Source organism: Crocodylus porosus, unplaced genomic scaffold, assembly GCF_001723895.1.
Source record: "Crocodylus porosus isolate Cpor-Errol unplaced genomic scaffold, CroPor_comp1, whole genome shotgun sequence".
NCBI classification, from domain to species: domain Eukaryota; kingdom Metazoa; phylum Chordata; order Crocodylia; family Crocodylidae; genus Crocodylus; species Crocodylus porosus.
In genome coordinates, this window is record NW_017728886.1 from 205,028,507 (window position 1) to 205,046,669 (window position 18,163).

Genomic DNA, 18,163 nt, shown 5'->3' on the forward strand with positions numbered 1-18,163 from the left:
GCGCCCTGCCGGAGCCCTGTTGCGAGCCCGGCGCTTCCCGGGCTCCGGCTGCAGCCGAGACCCCGCGGGAAGCGCCGGCTCCCAGTTTTCACGTGGGCTGTGGCTCCAGAGCGGCCCGCCCGGCACAGGAAGGAGCTCGGCTTGGGTTTATCCCCTGTATCACCTTTGGGTGCCCAGCGGCATTACCCCCGGCAGGACCTCCAGGCTGCCCTGGGTGAGAACCAGGGTACAAGGGACTCGGGTTGCCTCTCACGGCTGAGGGGACCCTGCATACAGCCTCTGCCTCCCTTTTGGAGGAGGCGAGGGACCTAGGTCTCCCCGGCAGGAGGAACAAGTACTTCCATGCAGAAAATCAACTCTGCACCAGTAGTTTTATGCAGGGTTCAAGTTGCAGGAGAGCTGGGAAGTGAGCCCCCTGTAAGAGACAAGTGCCCTCCTATAAGATTTGAAAATCGTAACCAGGGGCTCTCTGATTTTATTAGGGCATTGTGATAGCCCAATTTTTTTTTTGCACCACTTCCCCCCCACCCCCCCAAGTTCAAGTGTAATTCAAACGCTGATTCTCTGTTTGCATTCTTTGCAATGTGTCACCAGCTTGTTGGTTAAATACCAGCAGGGATTTTTTGAGCAGGTGTTTTTTTCATTGGCTTCTGAGAGAAGACAACCTTTGGCCCCCTGTGCAGCTCAGTGGCATGCACATGCGATGTGAGCTTGGCCTGGTGACAAATTTGTGACTTTGTTAATAGCCTTCAGTTCTTCACTGCTTTCCTGGAAAATGCCTGGCTCACTGCTGAGATAATTGGAATGCAGCGAGTGCCACGGACCCCACCTGGTAAAGAGCAGATGACGGTGGTCTTATTGCAGTGGTAGCTTTTGTGAACCGAGTAGTACCTGAATTACCGCTGTACGGGGCCTCCGGCAGTGAGCATGATGACATTTTAGCACCATTTGTGTATCTAGAGAAATGTAAAACCGAACTGTGTGTTGGAAAACGAAATCTTAATATTTTTTTTAAACTGAGTAAATAGTGTTAAATACAGTAACAGATGAGCTATCAAAAATGGCATATTTAGTATGCCTCCCACAGATTCTTTTAAAACTGAATCTGTCAGAGAAAAGGCAGCACCTATGGCTACTCATGAAGAGAACCTTCAATAAAGGGATTGGCAGCCTTGTTTTTTGGGCCTGTGATTTTAATCATGTGCTGAAGATGCATTAAACATAGGATTAAGTACTTTGCCGATTTGGAGCTATGTTTCCTTGTTAGTATTTTATGCAAGAGCTAAAGAAATAAATTCAAAGTTATTCTGCTCGTGAGCTTTATCAGAAGTAAAGTGGCCTCTTGTTTGGCATGAGTACAAAACCTCTTTGTTTATCGTAACCTGTATCAATAACGAATCCTGAACTGATGCTTCTGTATTAAGTCTCAAGTCATTCTGAATCCAAGGTAGTCCTGACATTTTTAAGTACTTCAGACTTGTGTGTTTTCTAATGTGTAACTAAGTGCAAGCTTGTTTATTTTGGAGCACAGAGACACAAAATCAAGAACATCAGTTTACAAATCATTTATTTCTTTCATATTAATGTTGGTTGTCCTATATCACTGAGGTGCACACATTGTATTAGTTATGTTTAATCCTGTGTTCTTTGTGCAGTTTACACTTCTAACGTTAAAGACTTTCTAAAAAAACATTGGTGTTTCTTATAGTTGGCCTTGGCAGGATTGTATCAGGATGAAGTTAAAAGTCAATCATCCCATTCTGACAGACCAACAGCTATCCTGGTCAATAATCCAATAGTACCTGTTCAGAGGTAAGAAGTACTTTGCTTTTCGTTATTATTTATTTATTCAAGTGTTTGTTCATGTGAAATATGAAATATTTGCTTTAGTTCACCAACCTTGCTGTTGTCACAATTTTCTTATATTTGATGTGAAAGAGTAGAATATTATATAGCACAGCTTGTTTAAAAATGCTATTATTATGTAGAGACATGAAGAGTGGATCACTACAATATGTAAGTTCTTCTTAGGAATATCTTTTAGCACATAATAATTTATCAACTGTTCTTTAAACTGCAAGTATTCCAAACCACTCTGTTAGGTGCAGAAGTATCTGTCTCTCTCTCAATTTCTTGGTGAACTTTTTTTAGGACCAGGAACAATCCACATCTTTTCTATGTTAGGAAACCATGGTGCTTGCATCAATATAAGATGCAGCAAGTTTGGTCATGGAATCCTTTCCAAAAATAAGTCTCAGAAGCTGCCATCTGGCAAATGTCCTCTACGGTTCTTATCAAGACTAAAGAACCTGGATGGACAACCCCTATATGTCTGAAGAAACTGAATATAACTTTCTTTTTTTTTCTTGGATGGAGGCTTTTTAAGGGCATATAGCCAGCAAGAATTTGACTTTCAGTGTTTAGAGTTCACAAAACAGAATATTTAGAAACTCTCAGCCTTCTCAAAGGTTTTCTGTGAGAAGGATATTTAGCCTTTTTAGTCTGAAATCGGGCAGAACGCAGGGTAGATTTACACCTAAATCAGAGATGCATAAGCTTTCATAAGTAGCAGCTTACTTCATCAGATGCTGAGAAGTGACTGGAGGAACAAAGCAGAGCTTCTAACTAGAAAGAAGTGGTTAGAATACAAAAATAATCCTGCCACATTTAAAATTAAGTAAAAATAAAAGCAATATAATTTTAATTTATTAATAAATAAATTGTGTTTTCTTTAAAAATATATATTTATCTGGATTTAGTATGGGATAAGAACCAAAATAAGGTTTGTGTAACTCTTCAATTATACCACCTCAAGTAAGGCTATCTGTGTGTATCTCAATAACGAAAACAGGTGTATGCCAACAGAGAGTTTTTGCATTTGGAAAATAGCTTCCATTTGTCCACAGGGTTCTCTGGGGAAAAAAAATGAAATTTGGCACAATGTTGGGCTCTGGAGTAACTGTCTAATTGAGAATACCTGTCCAGGCTGGATAGTTATCTATAGAGATTACTATTAAACATTAGTTGTCAATACTGCTAAATTATAATTCTCACTTCTAAGCAAAGGAAAAACTAGAATAGTATTTTAAATACTTACTTTGGTAAATATGGGCAGACTCCTGCTTTTTATTGGCAACCACATACTGGGACTCTGATCTCTTGGCAGGATGCCTTTTCAAGGATGCCCTTTAATGTAAGGAATTCCTTCTTTAAATATATTTTAGTCCAGGGGTGTCACCTGCAGAGCCATATTATCTGGACTGTGGGGCTCTTGGAGGGTCTGCAAATTCCTAAGTGGGATGTTGCCAGATTCCAGCAACCCAGTGGGGACCTGTGTGTTGGTAATAAAGGGACAAATGATACTTGCATTAACCCTTGTCACGCCCTGACACTACTTGCCCTGCCACTGGAGGCAAGTCTGGATCCAGCACACAAGGGTTCCTGTGGTCTATATATGGCCTGCAATGAGCCCTTTGGGGTCAAGGGATGTATGCCATGCTTTCTCTAGCTGTGAAGCTAAAAGGACTTTGTTATATAAATTAACAGGTTTTCAGCTAATATAGAATCTCAGTTTCACCTCTAAAATCAATTGGAGCTATGATAGTTTACATGAAAGAAAGACCTGGTCTGTGGACTTTAAACTGATGTAGTGCCTGAGTTACTTGCATTAAAATATTTGAAAATCCATTATCAGAATTTTATTGTCAGTATAAGGCTTTACAATTTTGACTTTTTAAGTATATTTTTGAATATACGTAAACAGAAGGGCAGAGGGGAAACTACTGCTTCTAAGTACTTTTGGGTAGAGACTGGCTATGTTTGTAGTGTTCAGGTTGTGCTCTGAGGATTTATTTAATCTATTTTACATGAAGCAGAAGTCTGGAAAGTCACAAGATGGAAAATATTTGTTGCCATGGATGAATTGTTCACTAATCAGCAACTAATCATGTTTATAATTACATTTTTTATGTATTGGCAGTCTTAAAATTGACTCTTTCAGAAGCTTGAGAAAACCAGAAAGAAGCATGAGTGATGACAAAGAAAACCAAAGGTATGAAGCATAAAAATGTATTCACCTGTAACAGTTGTGAAAAGAATTTTAAAGGTTTTTTTCTTTCATGCATGCATCCCCCCAACCCCCCCACTCCCAACACACATTTTCTTTCTTCATAATGGCTCTGTTCTAATAGAAACTGAAAATGAAAGTATTAACTTTAGATTGTTGTAGCATAGCCACATTTTGCTAATTTAGCTACAGCAGTATAAGGCTGATTTAGGCACCATTGTTTCCATAGGGTCAAGGAAAGAGAAGAGTTAAAGCACTATGTAACTTAAATACATTGACTTTATTACTTTCGTTAATTTGCTTTAACTTTCTTGAGTTCTCCTGTTTTGACAAGTGCAAGTTTCTCTGTAACTCAAATCCTTCTTGATGAATCTGTTTCTCTCTCTGTCACAGCTTTTGTCATAGTTTGCCTTCTCACTTCACCTCTTACCTGTGTATTCTTTTTATCTTTAATTATGAGAATCTTTCCTCTGATAACTTAATTGTATTTTTGTGTTCAGCATGCTAAGTTAATATTAAAATTAATTGGATTATTTATATCACCCTTATTTGAAGTTATTTGTCTTAAAATAGTGGAATCATTTTTGTTGTCATAACTAACAGGAGTGAATTAATTTCCACACCTCCTCCCATCTCTTTTTACCCTAAATTGATTCACTTTCTGTTCTACCCTCAAGTAATTAAATCCAAGGAGGGTAGGAAGAATGTTTCTTTTTTTTTAACTTTTTAAAACTAAATCTATTGGATCAGGAATCAAAGCCTTCTAAGCCTGGAAGTTTGTCATATCCATATAAGGAATTTGTATAGCATCCATCTCAATAGTATTTAAGTGCATTTTAGGCTTAACCACTTAAAGCCTTTTCATACTACTATCCAACTGGCTTACAACTTTTAATTACAGATAGTTAAGCCAATAAGTAATGTTAAATGATTGTCTTTTCATTAACTAGAAATGAGCTTCCAACAAAAGCAAACCTAGAAGTTTATTTTCTTTTTTTTAACCCAGTGGCGTTCGGTAAAGTTACTGTAGATTCCAAAATGTACTTAATTGTAATAAATATTTTGTTAACAGTGTAGTTATTAGCATTACAAGAAAAATGGATCTTAGACTGACAGGGCCAAATTCTGGCACTGTGCAGATTTTTCTTTATACAGTTGTATAATCACTCTCTAAAGTAGGGGTAGGCAAAATATAGCCTGCAGGCCAGATCCGGCCCACGAGGCCATTCTATCCAGCCTTCAAGGCCCCTAAAAAATTTAGAAAATGAATATATCTCTGTCTTTGTTTCCTGTAAAAAATGTCAGGACCCAGGGGCAGTAGGACCCAGGGGAAGCCCAGCAGGCTCCCACAACAGCAGGGCCCGCCCAGCCTCGCCCCCCCACCACCCCCAGCCGTAAGCTCCAGCAGGGGCTTCTGGCCTGGGACCACGTGGCTGCACCGCGCCGGAACCTTGGGGGGAGGGGGCGGGCAGGGAAGCAGCCAAGGAAAAAGCTAAGTATGGGGAAAAGTGGCCCCTTGCCCACCCTGTGGCTCTGCTGCAGCCACTTACAGCCCGCGCAGGGCTGTCCTGAGCAGCCTCACAGGGGCTGCAGGCGGCTGCAGCACGGGGCACCTGGCATGGGGCGGGGAAGGGGCCGCTTTTCCCCCTGCTCAGCACCAGCTTGTAACCCAGCCCCACTGCCAGTCTGGGCCCCACACCGGCTCTGGGTTCAGCTGTCGAGACTGTGCATGGCGGCAGCAGCTGCGGCCTCCCCCCCGCTCGCCGCGCCAGGCAGTGTTTGCTGCTGCTGGCCACCCAGAGCTCGTGTGCTGGGCAGGCCAGAGACGGCAGTGGCAAACACTGTCCGGTGCGACAAGCAGGGGTGCATAGCTGCTGCCACCATGGTGCAGCCCCGATGAGTGAGCCTGGAGCCGGCACAGGGCCCAGGCTGGCAGCAGGGGCAGGTTACAAGTTGGTGCTGATCACAGGAAAAGTGGCCTGCCCCATGCTGCAGCCACTCACAGCCTATGTGGGGGTGCCTCTGCCTTCTCAAAACAAAATGAGGGCAGGGATACATGGCAGGATGCCCTTCTTGTGCCTTCTGCCCCCCAGCCCTGCCCTCCAGCATTGACCCTGAGACATTGGTCCCAAGATGGTGACTGGAGGCAGGGCACCTGTCAAGGGGCGAAGCTACCCATGCAGCCCTTGATAGCTTGCCAGAACTGGGTAAGCAGCCCTCCACCTGAAATAATTACCCTCCCCTGCTCTAAAGGCACTAATAAGTTTCCATCTATTTTCTGACAAATCTTAGTGCTTGCACAGGACTTTTCTTTCCATGCAGAATCTACAGAAGATGCATAAATCCATCATGATTTTAGGGCTTCGTTCACTAAAGCAGATTGCTTTGCTTCCTAATTAGAGATCTATTTGTGTTCCATTAGTGGAATGCCTTTGGAACAGCGTGACCTAGAAATACTGAAAAGTGAGAACTCGATGGAACCCTTTTGTACCCAAATTTGGCTCCATTTATTTACTAATTTTTTTTAATTTAAAAAAGTTGAGTTCCCTCATATAAAATGTTGTCACTCATTAATGTTACTGTTTAAAGATTTTACTCAGGTGACTCAGAATATGGCGGACTACAGATTGCTGGGCCTTCTCATAATAAGAAACCTGGTAAAATTGTTAATGAACTTTTCAAAGAAGCAAAAGAACATGGGGCAGTTCCATTGGATGAAGCCACAAGAGCCTCAGGTGATTTCAATAAAGCCAAGGTAAGAATAAAAGAGCAATAGAAGAGGTGTTAATATAATACTAATTTTCTTATATAGTTCCTAGCCAATTGCCCATCAAGAATGATGGGGGTGGGGCGGGTAAGGACAGAGACCTGCATCCCTTCCCCCACCCCCTATCTCAGGCTGGGGCCAGGGCTGTTCTCCCTCTCCCCCCTGCCACTTTGGGCTGGGGCTGGGGTCTAAGCCGTTCTCTGCCTCCCCCCACTGTTTGGGGCTGGGGCCTGGGCCATTCCCTGCTGCCGCTTTGGGCTGGGGCTGTTCCCCCCAGCAATCCACCCTGCTGCTTCGGGCCAGGGCCGGGACCAGGGCCAGGCTGTTTTCCCCCCTCTCCTCCTCCTCCCCCTCCCCGCTGCTTCAGGGTAGAGCCGGGATTGGGGCCATTCCCCACTGCCCCTCCCCTTGCCACTTTGGGCCAGAGCCAGGGTTGCTCCCCACCGCTTCCCCTCCAGCCACTCAGTCCCCACTGTCATGGCGATGCTCCACTGCCTGTCTCTATCTGTGTAGGGCACTCTGGCTGCCAAGACAGCCAGTCAGAGTACAAATAAAGCATTATGGACAGATAGACTTAGGCTTTTATAATATTAGAATGTATAGGTCCTTAAATTAACTGCATCTGATCATAAAAAAATTAATTAAATAAAAGTGCATCTTTAATGAAAATCAGAAGATGTTATGAAGACACTATTGGCTTGTATACACTTAAATCTATTACTCATAATTATAAAGCCAGTAAAGCCAGTTTTAGATTAGTTGTCAGATGTTTTAATTTCCCTGAACTTGGATTATGGTTGATTTATTTTTAATTAAGTTTAATAAAAACCTAATCAATTAGTCTTTTTGCCAAACTAATTGAATTCTACCATTAACGTCTGAAAATGTTCAGTTTTCCCTATTTAACATCTTGTAGTGCAAAAATAGCTTAGCCTTGTTATAATTACTGTGCCTATTTGGCTAATTAAAAGGTGTAAGGAATGTTGTTTTTGCTTCTTTACCTCAGAAAAAGAAACATATGTATTCTAATTTATATGCTCTCAGAACTAAATACTTCTATAAACTGTTTTCTGTATCTGCTTAGGTTGTTCTGCATATTTTTAATTCCCTTTCTTTGAAATACTTTTAACAGTCATTTTCTGGTGGCGGATACAGATTGGGTGACTCATCATTTAAGCGTTCTGAATACATATATGGTGAAAATCAACATGGTCAAGATGTGAGTAAAAAGCTGAATAGAAGAAAACATTACAGGTAGACAGAGATCTCTGGTTAGCAGTGTTTGAACCTCAAGTTGTCAAACTGTTGCTTTAGTTTTGTTTACAAGCAGTAGTTATAGAACATCATACATATTAAGCATAATTTATTTGAGTCAAAGCATCTGCACATACAAAAATATGTAGATGATGGGGTGTATAAATGTTGGTAGAGAAAAGATTTGTTGGTGAAAGCAGTTGTCAGACTACATCTAGCTTTGTCACAAGAAAGGTTGCATTAATGTGAGTACTTTGTCATAACCTGTAATTATCATAACAAGTCATAAAATGTAATTATATCTGTTATATTTCATGAGAAACAAAAAATGCATTTCATAAACTTGGAAAATACTGTCTAATACCAACTAACCATGTAAGACCCTTGCTAAGGCTCCTGTTTTGCTGGAAAATAACTATTCAGCTGGAATAAGTTTAAGCCCAATTTAGGGTAGGGGAAAAAATACATATATATGTTCTATATGTATGTATGTATGTACCTCTATATATATGATCTAATCTTTCTTTTGTCCATGGGGAATCGAATACTTTCCAAGATAGTGTCCTACCCCCAGGCTATAAAGCCATCCATGTATTGTTCTCTATCTGTCTTACCCACCTGATGCTTTCCCACCTGACAAGGAATATTTAAACAGCCTGTGGTGCCAGATGATGACAGTTAGACAGATAGTGACTAGGAGGTGGGGGGAGGTGGGAAATCATGTAGATCAGATAGACTCTTTGTCTAACTCAGTAGGGATTAGAACCATTCCCCCCACCTTCCAAGCAAGTATCCTAGCCACTATACTAGAGTATTACTCATTCTCTGGTTTCTGGGAGGTCAGAGACTTTGGTTCAGAACACTTTAGGAATAACTGCAAATTGAACACAAGTATCCTATGCCCTAATCACTGGGCAACTGGATACAGGCTGGGGAGACCAGCCTTGAGTTCCTTCTTCTCAGCTATTCTGTGAATGTGACTCCTTGTTTCCTATTATTTTTATGAGGTATGTCAAAAATAAAGTGCCAGAATGAATTATTCTGATATACTTTGTCCATTTAATTTCAGCCGAAATTATCCACCAAGTTTCATCCCAAGATCTCAAATAATTTAGCCTCCCTGAAATGGCATTTTTTATTAATTGATTTAATGAAAAGCTGTAATCCATAATATTTGTTTATTGTATGCCAGTTGCTGTATCAAGTGTACTGAGTTTTTCTTTCACTATCAAACTTGCAAATGATCTGCACTATGAGAATAAGACAGGTTCCTCGATACCAGTGCTTAAAACCAATAATAAAAGGTTCCAATACCAGGGTTGATTTTCAGCCTCAGCTGTGAAAGCCTTATGGTTGCCTTGCACAACTGTGACTGAATCAAAAGAATTACTTATTACATTCCACTCAAAATGGAAAACAAAACTTGGAGTGCTTCTCTAGCAGCAATACTAAGAAGAGAAGAGAGAAGAAAATTAAAAACTATTTTGACACTGAAGAAACCTGTTAGGGCTCTGAATACAATAAAAATAGTAAAATTCACTTTGACATCAGTAGAGCTACATTAAAATTAGAACATATTTTTTTCTATTGGTATCCTTCAAGTTTTGGCCTAGGTCCCCTCCTCTGCAGAGCTGTAGATAGCCTCACATGACTTCAATTATTATCTCTATGCAAATTACTTCACAGATCAGCTTCTGTGTTCCTAATCTTCATTCGTCTGTTCCCCACTTCTGATATGCTTAGTTTACCTTCTTGAATGCTCCAATACTGTCTCATTTTCTCTATAAATAAATGAATTTTGCCTTTTCTTTTTCTTTTTTGTACAAGGGATGATTTTACTTTTTCCCATCTCCTAAGCTTGCAAACTGCATAGAGTTTTGAATTTCTTCTCTTTCTTTGTTATATTTCAAGAGAATGTGGTGCTAGTATAAAGTGAGGACAAAGACAGGGCAAGGTGGTACCTTAGAGACTAACTCATTCAGAGAGTCATAAGCATCAAATACTGATGAAAGCTTTTGCTTTTCTGTATGAATTAGATTTTAAGATGTCACTTTCATGTGCCTTCTTCCATTATAGAGAGAGTAGTAGTTAGCTGTGTTAGACTGAAGGTAGGCAGAAAGCTGGGCAGGGTGGCATATTATATACTAACTTATTCACAGAGTCATGAGCTGTTGTAGACTACATCTTAGTTTGTCAGATGCTTTGAATGGATTTGCAGTGTTATGAAACAGAAGGGAATAAAGTCATTTAATTACAAAGTATAGGGAAAGTGGCAGAAAACAAAGAGGTATTTCTGAGAGAGATAAAGGTGAGCTGAAGGGATAAACAAAGCAGTTAACCCCTGTGTCTTTTAATGAGTTTTAAAAGCTAGAAAAAGAACCTAGAGTCTCTACTGAGCACACATTTAACACAGTCCTGCCTGTGGGTGATTGCTTGTTCTACAACTTCATATTTAAGAATAGCTCCTCTGAAGTGATAGAATCAGAGAAAATTAGGATTAGAAGGGACCTCAGGAGGTCATCTAGTTCAACCTCCTGCTCAAAGCAGGACCATCTGCAAATAGATCATTCCAGCCAGGGCTTTGTCTAGTGGGGCCTTTAAAATCTCCAAGGATGGAGATTCCACCACCTCTTTAGGTAACCTGTTTCAGTGCTTTCCCACCCTCCTAGTGAGAGGTTTCCCTAATATCCAGTCTAAATCTCCCTTGCCATTCCTCCTTATTCTGTCATCTGTCACCACTGAGAACAGTCTAGATACATCTTTGTAAGCCCCCTTCAGGTAGTTGAAGGCTGCTATCAAATTCATTTTCAGTCTTCTCCTCTGCAGACTAAATAAGCCCAGTTCCCTCAACTTCTCCTCAGAAGTCATGTTACCCACCCCCTAACTCTTTGCATTTTCCTCCGCTGGACTGTCTCTAACTTGTCCACATCCTTTTTGTAGTGGGGGACCCAAAACTGGAAACAGTACTCCAGATGTGGCCTCACCAGTGCAGAAAAGGGAATAACTGCTTCCGTAGATGTACTAGCAATACTCCTACTAATGCAGCCCAGTACGCTGTTACCCTTCTTGGCAACAAGAGCACACTGCTGACTCTCATATCCACCTTATTGTCTACTGTATCTCCCAGGTCCTTTTCTGCAGAGCTGCTGCTTAGCCAGTTGGTCCCAAGCCCATAGTGATACATGGGTTTCTTCCATCCTAAGTGCAGGACTTTGCACTTGTCCTTATTGAACCTCATGAGATTTCTTTTAGCTTAATCCTTCAATTTGTCTATGTCACTCCGAATCCTAGCCCTATCCTCCAGTGTATCTACAACTTCCCCCATCTTGGTGTCATCAACAAATTTGCTGAGTGTGCAATCCATCCCATCTTCCAGATGACGGTATTGAACAAAATTGGCTCTAGGACTGACCCCTGGGGCATTCTACTTGATACCAGCTGCCAGCTATACATGGAGCCACTTATTACTACCCATTCAGCATGACAGTCCAGCCAGGTTCCTTTCCACCTTGTAGTTCATTAATCCAACCCATACTTCCTCAGCTTGCTTGCAAGAATGCTGTGGGAGATGGTATCAAAAGACTTGCTGAAGTTAAGGTAGATCATGTCTACTGTTTTCCCTGCATCCACAGAGCCAGTTATCTCATAGAAGGCAATCAGGTTGACCAGGCTTGACTTGCCCTTGGTGACTGTTCTGACCTTTCCTGATCACTTGCTTTTCCTCTGAGTGCTCAGAAATGGATTCCATGATTTTTCTGGGGATTGTGGTGAATCTGATCGATCTGTAGTTACCTGGATCCTCCTCCTACTCTTTCTTAAAGATGGGCACTATATTTGTCCTTTTCCAATTGTCTGGGACCTCCCCCAATCACTGCAAGTTTTCAAAGATAACAGCCAGCGGCTCTGTAATCACATCAGCCAACTCCTTAAGCACCCTCAGATGCATTTGTTTGCATCTGGCCCCATGAACTTCTACACATCCAGCTTTTCTAAATAGTCCCTAACCTGTTCTTTCACCACTGTTGGCTGGTCACCTCCCCAAACTGTGTTGCCTAATGCAGTAGTCTGGGAGCTGACCTTTCCTGTGAAGACTGAGGTGAAAAAGGCATTGAGTACTTCAGTCTTTTCCTCCTCATCTGTCACTGTGTTGCCTTCCCCACTCAGTAAGGGACCCATGCTTTCCCTGACCAGCCACTTGTTGCTAATATACTTGAGAAACACTTCTTGTTACCCTTCATGTCCCTTGTTATCTGCAATTCCAATTGCACTTTGGCCTTCCTGATTCCATCTTTGCATGCCTGAGCAATACTTATACTCCTCCCTAAGCCAACAGTCATCTCTCCAAGCTTCCACTTCCTGTAAGCTTCCATTTTGTGGTTAAGCTCACCAAAGCAGTCTCTGCTAAGCCAAGCTGGTCACTTGCCACAGTTGCAGTTCTTCCTGCACATTGGCATGGTTTGTTCCCTCAGTAAGGTTTTTTTAAAATACAACCAGCTCACCTGAACTCATTTTCCCCCTCAACCTAGTTTCCAAGGGGATCCTGACCAACAGGTCCCTGAGGGAGTCAAAATCTACTTTTATGAAGTTTAGGGGCCATACTCCGCTGCTCTTCTTTCTTCCTTTTGTTAGGATCATCTCGTGGTTACTGCTGCCCAAGTTGCTATCCACTTCCACGTCCCACAGCAATTCTTCCCTGTTTGTGAGCAGCAGGTCAAGAAGAGCTTGGCCCCTAGTTAGTTTCTCTTGCACCAGGAAGTTGTCCTAGCGCTCTCCAAAAACTTCCTAGAATTCTTCTGCACTACTGTATTGCCATCCCAGCAGATGTCAAGGTGATTGAAATCCCCCATGAGAACCAGGGCCTGTGATCTGGAAACTTCTACTAGTTGTCTGAAAAAAAGTCTCATCTACCTCATCCTCCTAGTCTGGTGGTCTATAGCAAACACCCACTACAACATCACCCTTGTTGCTTTCCCCTCTGATCATTGATGAAATGTCCAAGGAGCTATGGAGTTCTTGTTTGAAATTCACTAGGAACAATATTCACTATCTTGAAAGCAGTAACACTACCCACCGAGTCTAGCATATATTTTCTGTCTGTGTTTGTTTTATCTAGTAACTGTCATTGACAAAAGAATCAAGAGTTATTGTAAATATTGATGGTGCCAATCAGTCTCACATCTTGTTGCCACAGAGTTTATCATTTCAATTGCAGCCCCAGTGCTGATGTTAGTAAGAGAGACTGACCCATTTTGAAAATTGAATGTAGTTTTCATTTCCCTTCTCCCTCTCACCCTGTGGAACCACCTCTGTGGTCCTTTGGAGATTTTGTTGCCCCTCTGTTGTAATATTTGACTACAAAATACATTTTTAGAGTCAGTGTATTAGCCTATCTCTTTCTCTCTCTGTAATATATGTAGATATATATAGAGGGAGAGATCTACATACACACAGTGTTTCAGATTTAGTTCTTTACTATGATTTGTCTTTGTTTAATAGGTTCAAATATTGCTAAAACTTTGGAGGAATGGTTTCAGTTTAGATGATGGAGAGCTGCGATCCTATGCAGACCCAACAAATGCTCAGTTTCTTGAGTCTGTTAAAAGGGGGTAAGTTGTAAAAGTGGTTATTTTTCTAAGTGTATATTATCAGTGGAAGGGAGAGAGAGAATATGGCCCCTTGGGGCTGTATGGCTACTCTGCTTTAGTCTCCCTATGTCTTCTGGGTTGTGTCCACTATAGATCTATCTTGGCCCTGTAACCAAGTCACTACAAGATTCAGACCCCACCCAGGGTCACAGTTTCTTAATCAAGACGCTATGGAAACACAAAATAAATGACTAGTGATCTTTAACCCTCTTTCAGAAGATAACTATTGAGTATTAAAATAAATAATAATGGTATGGAAAATGACATTGGATTGACTGATGTTGCGTCAGAGATATAATATAATTCACATGCATAGAGTATATTTTGTCAAAGGGACCTCTTCAAAATGGATCATGAGGTATTAACAACTTGATATTTATAATGGTGTATGCTGTACATTTTCTTAATTTTCTGTGTCCTTCATTGTTTTTAAAGGAGGTAAATCAACAGTATGGAACTGTTCTATACGGCAGTTTCCTAAATTATGGGGCATGCTCCCAGGGGAGGCAGTGAAGGTTCCTAGGGGAGACAGGTAGTCAACTTCCTGCTTCACACACACTTGCACCCCCTTGTACTTCAGTCACTATTGCTGCTTCTATCGTGCTCCCTGTACAGCTGCTGCCACTGTACATGGTGTCAAGAGCAAGCAGTAGCATCAGCTGAAGTAGGGGGCATGAGAGTATCAGTGGTGAATGAAGCAATGGTTGTAACTGAAGTATAGGGGATTCAGCAGTGTTCACCTTTCTTACAGTGGGGCAGAAACCCACAAGGTTTGGGAAATGCTGTCATAGGGGGACTATTCCATTTATTATGATAGAGTAGCAGTGAGAAATTCCTGCAACAGTTCAGAAGTCTATGTGTTAGTGAACATTATCTGACACAATAATGGCTCTACATACTACTCAGTGGAGGTTACTTTACATGTAGAAATATGTTCCAGGCGGGAATAACCACATGGCATTGTGCTTGTGGCTTCTGCTGGTACATATCTTTACATCTTACAAAATAAAATGTATACCAATTTTGTGTAGTTCAATTTTTTTTGGCCTAGTTCTTTAAAAGAAAACTCTAGCCATTTTACTTATCTCTAATATTTTTCAAAATGTGAGGTACTTATGTTTTTTGTAAACTGATGTCATGTAACTATTGACTTTGGACACTGATTTTCTTGCTGAATTTGTGCTGAACAGCATACAATTGGATTAAAGGAAATCTCTACGGTGTAATAGGGTAAACACTTTACTTTCCTTGTTTTAGGAGGGCCATATTAAAACAAGATAGGGTCAGAGAACCTTTTCATGCTTCCAGGACATACTCACAGGGCCACACCAAGCTGTTTCCACTGCATATGTTCTGTCACACACATGGCATGTGATTGGGCAAGGCTTATTCATCAGCAGTGAGTCAGTCTCACTCAGAACTTAGTGCAGACAGACCCTTAGGTTATATCTACATGGTATCCTGAACAGGAATATTCACACTGATTCACATGAGCCAAACTCAGTGAAGCTGTACCAAGGCATCCTCCATGCGTGCTCCAAGAGTTTAAGAATACGTAGGTGGAATGAGCCAGGCTAGGAATGCAGCATTGACTCACCTTACAGAGTTCAGTCCCCTTGCATGGTAAAAAAAAATCCATTACTTAAAACTACTGAGGAAATGCAAACAAGTGAATCTTCAGCCCAGTTGGTCTCAGTATTCCATTTTCTTTCTCTCAAGTTAGTCCCGTTTCAATGTCCTTTCCTAAAGCTGATGTCTTTTGGTGGTATCTTTTCTTGAACCAACTGTAGTTAGGAGCTGTGTTAGATGAGCTCTTGAGCCTAAAGGCTGCTTAGAGACATGGGGGAAAAATGGTGCTTTTAAGCTCAGCATGCCCCTTCAAGCACAGTGCGTGTCCAAAAGAGGCATTGCATTGGTTGGACTTGGCTCACCCATCCTCTGTATAGGTTGAACACTTCAGCAGGGGGTTTTGCTACTTTTATCTAAAGCTGATTCAATCAGCTTTAGATAAAAGTGCCCAAAAACCCTGCTGAAAAGACCGACATATACAGACACTGCAGAGCTGGGTTGAACTAAAACACTGCCTTTTCCAGTAAAAACCAGGTTTTGTTTTTTTCATGTCTGTCAGTGGCCGAAATGCCCTTCTTTAGATTTTCTTCAGCTCCATAATTAACACCTGCATGTTCTTTAACAACTTTGTGGCTGGTGCAAGATTTGCATAGCCACAGGGGTATATATTTGACTGTATCTTTTCCCCTCCACCTTTGTATATTGATTGTCATCTAAGATTATAGACACCTTGAGGTAGGATTTTGTACATAGGTGTGCACAGATTCATGTAATAGGACTGTCATATCAACTGAGGTCTCTGGATTGCTACTGTAATATCTTTATCAAATACAATATTTTTATCACCTAATCCAGTTTAGGTGAAAGAATCCCTCTAAAGGACAGTAATAAACAAGGAAAATAGCCTGTTGGAGGTATTTCAAAAAGTGCTTGACTGGTAGAAAAAATATAAAAAATTTGGCCTCCTAACTAGAGTAATTATTCTTAGATATGATTTCTGCATACCTTGATTGTATTTTAAGTTCTCAAATAGTACACAAGAATGTCAAAGTACTGTCAATCTGTATTTTTTTCATTCACTATTTTCATTACTGCACCCAGGATGCCAACACATGGCTTAATGCTGCTCCTCATTAATTCTTTTTTTTGTCTGAAGTCTTATTTTTATCTGTGGCTTCTGAAGGAAGTAGGTATATGCATTAAGTGGGTTCCTTTACACTTTGATACAAATGTGGCAGTCATCTCAGCTCCTTATTAAAATATTGCTTATCCTTTTTTTGTTGATTAGTATTGTAGTGGCCTACTATTCTGTAATTGGGACTTTCTGCTGTGTGCTTTAAGAACCATTTATTTTTGAAATTAAGAGAGATTCCTGTGGAGCTTCAGCGATTGGTCCATGGTGGCCAAGTTAATTTGGATATGGAAGATCACCAAGAGCAAGAATATGTAAAGCCTAGATTGAAATTCAAAGCTTTCAGCGGAGAAGGACAAAAACTTGGAAGGTAAAATACTGTTGTTTTATTCTGTCATGTACGTAAGTACTTATTTCAGTAAAAGAGTAAGGAAGGAGTGAGAATAGCCTAAAAAGACATTTTCTAGAAGGTTTTCCATGGTGTTAATTTTAATCAAAGTAGCAATGACTTGTGCAAAAGCCTGTTCAACAACTAACAAAAGCAATGAAATACTAAGCTAACCTTCCAATATGTCTCAGCCCTGACTGAGAAGAACCACAATTAAATCTGAAAGGGCTGTACATAAAATGTTAATGATCATGAGTTTCTTGTCAAGCTGAGACTGTGTTTTGCTTTAAAGAAAGGCACAAACTTTGTAGGGGCTAGATTAAAACTGCCAGTTCCTTTTATACAAGGTCCCTTATGACTGTCAATACTTGGTCTGTATTTCATTTTGTGTATAAATGGAAATATGCCATCACTAGTTTCCTAAGCCTTTCCTTTTCACTTTTTTAGGTATGAACATTCCATAGTCTGATACTTGCTTAAGTTGCTAGTGAAATATCTGAATGATAACAACTAAAGTATGTGTTAACTGAAATGTCAGCAGAAAGAGGGTTGTATTGTCATGACTGAACAAGTAACACTTATTTATAGGTAACAGCCCAGCTATATGAGTGGCAAATAGTATCCTTAATCAGAAAAGGAATTAGTAATAGTAGTTTATTGAGAGTGTTCACCAAAAAATACAAAAAAATGAGCAAAGCAATAACAATTATATCTAATAAAATAACAATGTATGTATAATTTATGATTGTGGCTAAAAGCATACAATAAGGTTATTCATTCTACCAGTTAACATAAAATTAAAACAGAGTATAGTGTATGATGATATAAAAGCAAAGATTATATGAAGCAATGGACAGTAAAGCAACAGATGAAAATTCGGTTTCATTTTGGTCCTCATCCTTTGTGAAAATAATGCAAATACACAGAAGGAGTATGGAACAGGCTTCAAAGTATTAGAAAGAAGCCAGATTTATTTTTTCTTCATTAGCTTAGTATTTAAAATTCACCATTAATAGAGCAATCCATTTTCATCTTATTTCTTCAAAAAACAGCCAAGACCACAAATAATGATTTAAGTTATCCATCTTATTCTTCCCAAAAGAGCATCTGCCCATAGGAGATGCAGATCTCATTAGAGTACATCTCAATCTACTAATGGCCTTACATTGTTTGTAGTGTTGCACCACAGACAACTAAGTTCTAGGTTAAAGCAGTGTTTCATTAATCTTAAAGGGGAAGTTCAAGGCAGTCTCACTGCCAGCATATCCATTTGCATGCTTGTTTTAAATAGTGGTTCAGTGTCTCTCAATACACTTCCCAAGCTGTTTGTCTGGAGGACAAT

The 18,163-nt window shown here is 40.5% G+C and overlaps 1 protein-coding gene across 1 annotated transcript in view; it reads left to right on the top strand.

Moving 5' to 3' along the window:
- UBXN2B (UBX domain protein 2B) overlaps positions 1-18,163 on the top strand; it is a 29,923-nt gene that overhangs the window by 975 nt on the left and 10,785 nt on the right. The window contains exons 2-8 of the mRNA XM_019542850.1: positions 747-849; positions 1,709-1,812; positions 3,980-4,051; positions 6,656-6,821; positions 7,966-8,052; positions 13,584-13,693; positions 16,666-16,803. Coding sequence (XP_019398395.1) covers positions 747-849; positions 1,709-1,812; positions 3,980-4,051; positions 6,656-6,821; positions 7,966-8,052; positions 13,584-13,693; positions 16,666-16,803 — 780 coding nt within the window. The remainder of the gene's footprint in view (positions 1-746; positions 850-1,708; positions 1,813-3,979; positions 4,052-6,655; positions 6,822-7,965; positions 8,053-13,583; positions 13,694-16,665; positions 16,804-18,163) is intronic.